At 39.2% G+C, this 11,565-nt stretch overlaps 1 protein-coding gene across 4 annotated transcripts in view; it reads left to right on the top strand.

Annotated features, from left to right (window-relative positions):
- vav1 (vav guanine nucleotide exchange factor 1) overlaps positions 1 to 11,565 on the top strand; it is a 29,263-nt gene that overhangs the window by 5,269 nt on the left and 12,429 nt on the right. For 3 of the 4 annotated variants that reach the window (XM_026171622.1, XM_026171623.1, XM_026171620.1), the window contains exons 1-5: positions 4,685 to 4,917; positions 5,172 to 5,267; positions 5,362 to 5,478; positions 8,881 to 8,997; positions 11,067 to 11,125. In XM_026171622.1, coding sequence (XP_026027407.1) covers positions 5,181 to 5,267; positions 5,362 to 5,478; positions 8,881 to 8,997; positions 11,067 to 11,125 — 380 coding nt within the window. In that variant the 5' untranslated portion in view covers positions 4,685 to 4,917; positions 5,172 to 5,180. Of the gene's footprint in view, positions 1 to 4,684; positions 4,918 to 5,171; positions 5,268 to 5,361; positions 5,479 to 8,880; positions 8,998 to 11,066; positions 11,126 to 11,565 lie in introns of those variants that run through there. The other variant, XM_026171621.1, reaches the window with a different exon arrangement.

The following is an 11,565-nucleotide window of genomic DNA, read 5'->3' as shown; positions in this document are numbered from 1 at the left end:
ATGCTGTTTTGTTTTTGATATGACTTTGATGTGATCGTGTTATATCATCATATGGTGCAATATTGATTTGGCACAGATAATTATCTTGGCAACTGGCACCACTGAGTGTGTTCTTGTTTGCTGATAAGGCTGATTGCATTCAGCAAGGCCAATGCTGGCCAATACAGAGCCAGAATAGTTGTTGGAAAGTGAAAGGCTACCTGCAAAGGGGGAAAGTAAACAGTGCAGGATTAATGTCTTATTAGAACAAGACTTTTGAAGCTGTTTGGCCTCTCAACATAAAGGTTTGAAATCCCTGCTGAGCCGGGTGCTTTTCATTAAACCAGCATGTCTTCCTGTTTCCCTCCCTCTCATCTCTTTCTCTCACCGTAGCTCCTCCCAGCGAGGATGTTTAAAGGCGCATATGTAAGGGAGGCTGTATCAGTGTTTGATCGAGAACCCTCCTCGCTTTTTGATTCATAAAGGGGAACTTAAGGGATTTCAACATCTTCCATGATGGTGGTACAGTGCCAGGTTCTTGACAGGAAACATCCCCCTCTATTGTTGCGTGTACGAACCAAGACTGAAAGGGTTACATTGAACACATCTGTCTTTTAAGTATGGATGACTTTTAGTGAGGTGAGCCCAAAGAATACCAAGAGCCACAATCTGCCACTGTACCACCAGACTTCACAGTAGTTCATTTCCTCAGGCTGAAATCATCCTGCGCGTTTCACCATGAATAAAAGCTTTTTTCTTCTGGATGAATTATTTATTCCAACATTATCTTGCGTCTTGTTTTACAACCTAGTGCTATATAATTAACATGAATCTTAATTTTGGGGGGGAGTGGAGCACAGAGGATGCTATGAAGCATGATAAAAGCATAATGAATTTAACATTATGAGAAGCAGCAGCAGGTCTGTGGACAGAGTGTGAATAGTCAGACGCTGCTGCTTACATTTTGGGTGCCATCATTTATTTGCATAGTCTGGTTTCAAGGCTTCACTCCACATTTGGACCAGTCTCTCCAGCAAGATATGAGTTTGATGTCCGTTTTGATTGAATGTGGATTGTGAGTTGTTTTTTACTTTTAACATCCTGTGAGAATTTAGTTCAATTATTTATCTCAAAGTGCTTTTTGAGATTTTAAGGTAAACACCCTACAATAATACAGAGAAAACCTCCACAATCAGATGAGCCCCTTTGAGCAAGCACATGGTGACAGTAGGAAGGAAAAACTCAGTTTTAACGATATTGTATTACTGATACGGTTACACCCCAGGGATCAGGAAAAAGTTGTAGTCTTGTGACTCGACAGCATTAAATTCTGTTTAGGTGGTAAACTTCCTAATCTTCAGTGGAGTAAAGGTTATCATTTACCATAGTTTCAGTCATCCAGGTCATAGTAGTCTTGAGAGCTTAAAAAAAGGCAACTGTAGTTTCTCTGACAAACTTGCTACATAAAGGACGACAGTTGTTCCATTTGGTATTCATTTTGGTTTCTGACATTTTTTCCTGTGCATCTTTGCTGATTTGATTTAGGCCAACATGTGTGTACTCCTCTTCTTTTTGTCCTCCCTTAGAGATAATGTTCTTCTCCCATGGTGTAGAGGTCCTGATCACAGCTACTTTGAGTTCCAGTGGGTGATGAGAAATCCACTTTTTGTTTTGAGGACTGAAGAAGCCCTGAATGAATGAAGTATTTTCTCCAAAAATGACATCACAACCAGATACAAACTGGTTTGTCCCGAGGGTAAAACACAAGCTAAACAACATAGTGTTTGCTGTGCAGGGCAGTGAGGAGTGCTCGGACCTCTATGTAGATGAAACACCTGCTCTATAAACACAAGGTTCAACATAGAATAGCCTCGTCAACAGGAGAGGACGCCGCAGTACAAACGCACCTAAAGGACAAAGGATACTTTTGAGGATGCCACATACAGCCCACTTAAGTTAGCCGGACCAGTGGTAGTCTATTTTCTGTCAGTGTAAAGAATTTTAAATATACATTAAATCAGTGAGATTAAAAATAAAGAAGAGCAATTTCAAGAATGCACATCAGTCTTTCTACACAACAAAGAAATGCTGCTGCAGTGAATGAAATAAATCTGTCAGCTGTATAAAATAAATGTGTAAAACTAGAGAAAAAGCTCTGGTAGCTCAATGCACTCAATTCATTTAGTTATAAAAGAGAAAGTCTTTGTTAACTGACAAAAAACAAGCAAAAATTATTGTACAACGAGACCTTTTCTGTCATTTAAATTTCTGAATTTAACTGTTTATCTGTTACTTGATTACTTTGGTGCAGTATGAATGGCCATGGGAGAGTCTTTACCTGAAGGAAAAACTGTAAAACATTAAAAAAAAGTAGAGTTAAAAATCCAAAATTTATGCTGTCCTTCACATTTTCCAGAGCTATCCAGTGGGCTGGATCGGGCCTTATGTTTGACACCCCTGATCTATGTCCACTGTGAACAACCAGCGTTGAATACAGGTGGTAATTTATGACACCAGCTATCAGCCCCCGATGATGCAGTCTTCCCAGATGCTTCACCCCCACTCACACCTTGTGTCAGGTGACCTCAATAAGTCTCATGATGGCTTGGGGACAAGGTCTCACAGTAGGTTCGCCCTTAACCACTAGTGATGGTAATGGCCCATGTCTTTTTTTTCCACACCTTAGCTCATGTTATGACTAACATGATCAATAGTGGCTCAACGACCTGGTTCACCTCCAAAGGGGACAACGCCCACTAGGGGTTAAATACCTGGGACTCTCCATATTGCTTTTTAGAGCTGAAGAAGCCTCTTGGACGAGCTGTGAAACAGCCTTACAAACCTCCAGAAGATCTGCTGCCTTTTTTTTTATCTAGCTCTCAACCCAGGGCTTTAGGGTTCCATCATAATCACATCATTAGCACCCGTTTGAAATTTAAGATATGTAATAGCCTTGACTAAAACATGAGGGAGGTGCGTCATACCCTTCATCAGTCACGTCTTCTCTTCTGTTTCCTGGTCTACATGAATCAGCTCACTCTCCCGTCCATATATTTTAAACCAAGACTATGCCACCATAAGAAGAAATACCCATAAAACCCTCCCTCTGTGAACGCTTGGGTCAAATGTGTGTAACGCCTAATGTTACTCAATCATCAGTAATGCTATTACTGTAATCCTGCAATTTCATCTTGTGGCCACAGTGGTTGCTGTTCACCATAAGTTAAACCGACTTTTCTTGCAAAACAGCTCTTCCATACTTCTTTCTTTTTTCCCCTTCCAACTCTAGCCTAGACACTCAGATCATTTTGACACATTTCCTGCCACCTCAGAACAGAGATTTGAGTGAAAAGTTATCGGCCATTTTAAAAATAAATGCATATTTGAAAAAAAGCTCAGCAGTCTCCAAGAAGCCATACCACCAGCATAAATTTAGAAAGATAAATCTGATATTTAAAAATACAGATAACTCACAGTGGAAAGCGTTCCGGACTTGAATAGACCTGTTAATATTGCAACTTTATAGTTCTGAGGAAAGGATTGTAATCTAATTTTATCTTTATTATGATAAGTAACAGTAACTACAATGCCCCCCAAATTGCCAAAATCAACAGTGTTTACATTTTTATGTGGCTCTATCTATTATTTACTATGTGACAAATTTGTAGTCATGTGCACAACACTGCATGAAAATTCAATGTGTGGATTTTGCATATTATCCTTGTGACTGCATAGGCTCTCTGTCTGGGTACTTTGACTTCCTCCCACAGTTTAAGGGCTTGCACGTTAGGTTAAGTGGTGATTCTAAATTCACTGTAAGTGTGAAGCCGAGTGTGAGCAGTTGTCTGACTCTCTGTGTCAATCGTCCTGTAGACTGGCAAGCTCTTCATGGTTTACCAGCTTCCTGTCACTCTGAACTGGACAAACCGTCAAAAAAACATAGATGGCATTGAAATTTGAAATCAACAGTTGTATGTTTTGAAAGTAAAATGTGCAAAAGCCATTCCATTTCCTTCTCATATATTGGATGGAGTAAAAATGCAAAGTACCAGTGGAAGTACTTATATGGATAGCAATATCCCAAAATTGTACTTGACTAAATACTGCTCTCCTGCTTTGTTGTTAATGAGTGAAGGCTTAAATTACTGATATCACTAGACGGTACTTCCACTGTTTTTAGTCGCACAAAAAGAAATTCGTAAAGATTTAGTTTGAGATGTTACATCTGAATGAGTTTTGATTTTGGGGCGTCTCAGCTGTGAATTTTTTTTTTTTTAAGTGCCAACATGAGGGTAAAATCACCCCTGGGTGCTGTCAGAGTGTTTGAGGAGATGTTTCATTATTCATTAGGCAGCTCGAGGATTTTCCTTTGATAGACAGTGTGTCTCTCTGCTGTTGAGCTTTAGGACAGATTAAATATGAACTCTGCAGTGTAATTTTGAATTTCACAGATTTATTGATGTGTGTTTGGTTCCTGCAGCGTTTTACTGCCACAAAAGTGGATAAAAAATCCTTATTGAGGCGAAATATCAGTGCGTAGATGACTAGACAAGTAATGTTTCTTTGTTGACAGTCCAGCGGCTTACTTGCTGCTTTTCTGTCTCATGTCTCACATACATTTTCATCAAGTCTCACTCTGTTTTTTTATCAGCTTGTGCCAGTTGTCACAACAGCAGCAGCAGCAGCTTTTTGAGTGTGTATGTGTGTGTGTGTGTGTGTGTGTGAGTGAGAGAGAGAGAGAGAGAGGGTGCGTCAGAGGAAAAAGGAAGTTGCGGGAAAAAAGTTAAAAGCCTTCAACACAGTGCAGCTCTGCAGAACACCCACCACGGAAGAACGACAGAACAAGAGCGCCGAAGTCTGAAAATGAGATAATGAAAGGAAGACAGGGAGGTTAACATCAGAAAGAACACATAGAAGTGCCGGGAGGAACCAGTGAAGGTAAGGACCGATGGTTAAATGGTCCTGTGTTGATTTGGACTCGTACGATCAGGTTTACTGAGACAGCGGCAACTTTTTTTTTTGTTGCATTGAGTTTCAACAAAGGTGTTTCACTGAATGACGGCGTGATAGGGATTGCTGAGTGTCTGCTGTGCGCCTTTCTGATTGAACATTCATTTTGCTCTCCATTTGATTGAACGCCGCATGTCTAAGTTCTGTCTGTGTGTTTGCCCTTTTTTCTATTTTTCATTCAGAAAACCAAGATGGAGCTGTGGCGGCAGTGCGCGATGTGGTTGATCGACTGCCGAGTTCTTCCAGAGAACCACAGGGTCACTCTGGAGGGTGCACAGGTAAATAAGCAGCGACACATTCATATTCACCTGTGTGTGAATACACAAACTCGTTTCAGTTCCTCAAATTAATTCTGTGTGTGCGCTATGACAGGTGTGCGACCTGGCTCAGGCTCTGAGAGATGGCGTGCTGCTCTGCCAGTTGCTCAACAACCTGCTGCCTCAGGCTGTCAACCTGAGAGAGATCAACCTACGCCCACAGATGTCGCAGGTAAGACACAATGCCAGAGACACACACATACGCACACACCCAGACTTTTTCCTGATGCATTTCCATAGGACATTGCTATTGTTACCACCATGGCTTACTGAGGCCCTGATGCTGCATGATAGGAAAATGCTTCAGTCATTATCGGTACATCCGGGAGCATGTAGTGATCAGGATAATGATAATGAAGGAGAACAAAAGGAGACAACTAGAAGACAAAGAGAAATAATAAATAAATGTTTAAAAAAAACTCTAATTAAATTTTTGTTATTTAATTATCTCTTTATACACAGGGGTTTTGTCAACATTTTCCAATTTAAAAATTTATTCTTCACTTTTATAGGATTTGATGATACCAAATTGCTGCATTGTAATCCAGAATAGTCACAGCTCAGGAAAATTCAGGATTTGTGCTCGAAGCAAGACTCTTTGTGATATGTCAACTATTTTCTTATTTGACAATTAGAAACTTTTGGACTCATATGAACGACTTCGAAGCACCGTAATCGCACTGGCAGCTGGAAAGTGCTTTAATTTGATCATATTTCTACAGAGTATACTCCACAAGGGATATGATAAAAATACTTTCACCTCTTATCGTTTCTCCTCACTTTGAATATGCCTAATATTTTGTGTATACCTTTGTTATAGACAGTCAAATGAGAAAACTGATACCATTCTATGGTTAGCTTAGCTTAGCATAAAGATAAGAAACAGGCTGTTTGTGTGAAATGGGAGCAGAAACAGCTGACTTCAGTTTTTGCAGAGATTTCACAAACTACAAGCAATGTTTTTGAGGTATGGCATGTGGTTAGGTGAACCTTTTTTTTCTGGATTGTAGCAGGCAGAATACTTTCCTATCTTCTTACATTTTCTGCTACACTACGTTAGCCAGGTGTTAGCTCCAGTACATTTACAACACAGACATAAGGGCGTGATTTCTTATATATTGCTAATATATTCATTTTTAATACATACTTAAGCTATGCATTTTTTAAATATAACTCTCAAAAAGTCCTGTTGATTCCTGCCTACATTTCCTCGTCTTTTCAACTTTGTCCAAAAAATTGTTTTTGACAGTGCATGCAAGCTAAAAAACACATTAGCTAAAAAAACAAAACAAAAAACAAAAGGGTTGAACAGCATGAGATAATTAAAAGGGTGGCAAATATGAGTTAAAAACATTTGAAAGACAGGATGGTAGAATATCATAACCTAAAGTAGAGCATGTTGGGCCTTTTTAAGCTGAAATCTTAAGAAGGCCCTCCTTACTGGAGATCTGCAAACAGTGCAGGAGTTAATGGCCTTTGACATATGCATGGGAAACTCTGGGAAATCCTATGAGGTCAAAAGTGGTTAAGAAACATCCGCTGATTAACAGAAGGCCGGACGTGTACACTGTGACGTAGACTCACAGGCGTATACAAATGTGCATACACACACACACACACACACACACACACACACCTGTTGACACAATTACACAATTAGACAATCTTGTCTGTGCTCTTGCAATAAGGATTATTTTAGTAGTGTAAAAACAAATACTTGATTGCATGTTAATGTGATCTCCTGGCAGGGCGACATGATGTGTGCAGCAGTATCAGTCAGAACTAAACGTTTCCCCTTTTCTCAAATTAGAGTTCCGCATTTCCCACTGCTGAAGAGACACAGAGAGAGAGACACACACACACACACACACAGAGAGAGAGCAGGAAGTTATGTAAAGCGGCATATGTCTGACCACCATGTCAGTTGCACTGCACACTCTGCTCCGTGTGGTTTCTTCTGCAGTCATATTTTAGATGTCCTTCGAACTGCTTCTTTTTAGTGGCACACATTTTAGCTCATTGTGCTTGATGGTTACGTGGTCCGTGCTGCTGATGAGTATTTACAGTCTGGTCAGGGCTGTAACAAAGCGTATGTGGAATCTAAGTGTTGAAAGAAAGACAGCAGCTTGTTCCTTCTCAAACAGGCTCGTTGGCTTTGAAGATATTTATTATTAATTTGTAATCTTTCAATTTTCTAAACTTGTCAAGTTTTTATTGATTTGTTACAATTGTAGCTAAAAAAGACGTGTTTTCTTTTCGACTGCTTTTGATTTGCTTCTAAATTATTTTTAACTATTGAGAGAAATCTTTTTTTTTTTTAACTTGTTAATATAGTTCCTGTTTTCATGGATCTGTTCATTAACATTTCTGTTAATATTTTGAACTACTAAATATTACACTAAATATATACTAAGTATTTGAGCACAGTCATAAAGGCTGATCACACGTTCCCAGAGCCCATTGTGGCATCATCAGTTGCTCGTTTCATTTGATTGTCACTTCTAAAAAACACGAGACATTTCGTAACTTAAACCATCTGTGTTTAACAAAGATTGGAGGTTTTGATGGCCTTCCAGTGAAAAATCACTATAACAGTGTTTTTGGGGGAAGTTTGGTCAAACATAAAACAGGAAAATATAGATTTCTGATAAGTAAGATAAGAAATACAGTCAACACCGCTGAAGACCAGGAAAAACCCAGTAGACCTGTTTCATGGCTGCCATTCGGACACAAAGTATGGAGCTTTTCAGATCTTACTAATAATATTAATCAAGAGTTCTTCTCAGATTAAGTACAGAGCCTTAATTAATGTGATTACCAACACCTGTGTTTACCTACATATTTAAATCAGTGAGAAATAAGTCTGTTGAATTATACACATTTATTTAACTTGACTGATTGAAAAACAGATTACTCAGGATCCAGAGTAAGGCTAGAATACACTGTATGGACAAATCTACTGGACCACAGGAGCTGCTCGGCCATTTAAACCCATTACATGAAGCTCCCAGCGTACAGTTTTTGTGTTGATGTTAATGCCAGAGGTGGTTTGGAGCGCTGCAGTTATTGAGTCAGCAGAGTGTTGGAAATTTTAGTGCACCATGTATCCGTGTGTCTCTCAGCACTCTGTGACCTCGCTCTGTAACCTTATGTGCACCGAATCTTTGTAGCCGAGTTGCAGCATGTAGGAGGGAAGAAAACTCACAAATTATTACGATACCAACACATTCAGCGAGCTCTTTAGAACAACCCATGCTTTCATAAATGTTCAAGTCAAAGTCAACTTTATTGTCAGTTGTGCAATATGTGCGGGACATCCACGCGATCGAAATGCAGCTTCACTCTGATCCACACTGCACAAGCAGAATGCATCTAAAACAAAAACAACTAAGTATGAGTTTAAATATTGCACTACTACATATTAAAGCCTAGATACAAGAGGTATGGCCCAATGCCCATATATGTAAAAATTGCACATGTATATTTATGGTTATTTGGTTTATAGATCAGCTGAACTGAATTGAATAATATAACTTATAAAAAAAGTGATGATTGTGTTTCTGGTTTTTTTTAGTTCCTGTGTTTAAAGAATATCCGGACATTCCTGGGAGTTTGTCAAGACAAGTTTCATCTGAAGAAGAATGAACTATTTGAAGCCTTTGATCTGTTTGATGTTCGGGACTTTGGAAAGGTATGACCATGCAAAAATCTATCTTTCGGACATATTCCCTGAGTTAATTTTAATTACTGATTAACTTTAAACAAAGTTGGGTTTGAATCTGCCCCGAACCATCCAGCACGTGTCTTCTCTCTCCTCACCCTTCCTTTCTTCTCTCCACTGCGCTATCACGATGAACGCTAAAAGCTCCAAAGCTTTTAGCTTTACACTAAATGTAGTAAACAGGAAAAACTACATTCATGTTGTGACCACATTTTACGTTTGCTTTTGAAACAAATTCTCCAGGCACTCTTGCACTTTGGAGAATCGCACTACAGTTCTCCTGTAGATTTAGCTTGCCTCAGTGTCCCATCATGCTGCCTCAGGCTGACTCTGTTTGACTGAGTTTGAGATCAGGTCCAGGCCATCATTTGTGGCACTCCTTGCTTCTCTTGTCCCAGAGGATAAGTGTTTATTACTTTGTGTCATCGTCTTTTTACGGTCGTTTATTTGCTGTATCTTGCACGGATGAAATCTCTTCCTGATGGTTACACGATGAATAAAAATTTAAAGATCTGAAGAACCCAAAATTGTACCTGAAAGGGGAACTCATGATGCACTCGTAGCTCAGTCATTACGGCAGACGTCTAAATTGAAGCATGAAGTCCTAACGCCTTACTGCAGCTTGCAGACACCCACAAAGCCCTAACAGGAAGTAGCTTGGTGATTTTCTAATGTGAAGTGTCAGAGCAAAGGCATGAATGCAGTACTCAACAGTTCTCTTTCACTTTCTATGCAGTGCAGCGATTTAAAGCAACCAAGAGTGGATTTGAAATGAGCACTTTTTTTTGTCTGTGCAAGCTAAGATGAAGCCATGTCCTCAAAATGAGTCATCAGGACATTTTATTTTTGGAGGGGGGGGGGGTCATTTCATCAACTTTACAGTGTGTTACTGTCACTAAGCTTCTCGTTTCACTTTGCAGCTTCCACTCAGTCACCCATAACAATTTAATGTAGAAAACATGGGTGTGGTAGATCCTGTACACAAGTAAATAAAGTCCATCGGCACAAAACCTGCTCCGAGAGATATCTTATTATAATCTATTGCTTTATTAAACTGCTAACGCTTACCCGTCGGTGTGTGAGCTCTACTTTGCTGTTATAGCAGAGCTTGCATCACAAATTGCTTTTGATACAGCTTAGTTCAGTGGTTTCTAGCCATCATCTCAAGATTTAACATAGACATTTCTCTTAAGTGGAACTTCTGATAACCTATGGTGGATATAAGGATGAAAGAAGGGGTTGATGCATTTAAACAGAAAGCAAGCAGACAGCAGACGATGGGCTTAGCTAAGCATAAAACATTTTAGTATGGGAAACATCTGTTCTCTCACACAGCTGTTTGGATCTTTTTTAACCACCACTTCATCAGAAAGCTAATTAGTGTTTTCTATTGAATTCTCTGCTACTAAGATAGCAGTTTGAATTAGTTCACTGATTTCTTTTCCACAGGACTTCTCAGAACCACAGACTTTCACTTCTTGTTGGATCTTTACTCTTTTTTTCTGTCTTGAATGAAAGCAGAAATTAGACCGAAAAATGCTGACTGAGAAATGTATTCCTTAGTCCTTTTTTTTTTTTTTACTTAACCAGAAGTTTTGGAAGACAAGTTTCAGCTGAAACAAGTCAAGTGGCATCACACAGAAAGAAAACATGCTGAAAAGTGAAAAAGCGTGTCAAAGAAGCTCAAAATGTGTGACAAAAACAAACTGCCCCTTACTTACTTGGTTAGTAAGTTATAAACCAACATTTAAACTCGCTAATACATGCTTTCCTTTAAACAAAGAGCGTTCACTTTCATTTTAACCACTGTTTTTGTATGTTTCTGATCACATTTCACATGAAATTTCAACACCCACCGTGATTATGCTCTTTTTAATTGAACTGTCAAACAGAGCGAGAGTGAAACTAGGCCATTATTTAGTGTTCACATTTAAAGTGTTAAACAGTTTTACAGTTTCTCTGCCAGTGTGTGTTCCCACACTCTGTACAAGATTGTTAATTGTGTACTATACTTCTTTGTGTGTTTCTGTCTGTGTAAGGTCATAGATACGTTGTCCACCCTGTCTCATTCGTCCATTGCTGTCCAAAGAGGATTTCAGTAAGTACATTCCTGCCTGTAACTAAAATTGAAGTTTAAAGGGACCACTTGTGCTAACTGCTAAGTCCATGCTTGTATTCTTAGACTATCACCTTCCATCCAGCTCTCCTTTTAAGGCGACTTTCTTATGATAAGCCCTCATATCCTAATCATATTCAGGATATCTGATCCAGTGTTGTGCAATACTGGAAATTTTGGTCTTGATCTCATGCCAAATAAATACAGGGCCAGTACTGCCAATACCAGTAGCAATACCCGTAACTTATAAAGGCAGCTCATGTATGGGAGAGCAGTGTGTCATGAATTTTTAGATGAATCATCATCAGTTCGCAAATTCTGAACACATTTTAATGACCACCAAATCACCGTGAGTTTTACTTTCCACAATAATGGGTTAACACAACAAAACACAACTTTCAGCTTTTGGGGTATTTAAATGT

The sequence above is a fragment of the Astatotilapia calliptera genome, chromosome 6 (genome assembly GCF_900246225.1).
Source record: "Astatotilapia calliptera chromosome 6, fAstCal1.2, whole genome shotgun sequence".
NCBI lineage: Eukaryota > Metazoa > Chordata > Actinopteri > Cichliformes > Cichlidae > Astatotilapia > Astatotilapia calliptera.
Note: the sequence above shows the minus strand (reverse complement) of the source record. Positions and strands in the feature narration are given on the sequence as shown.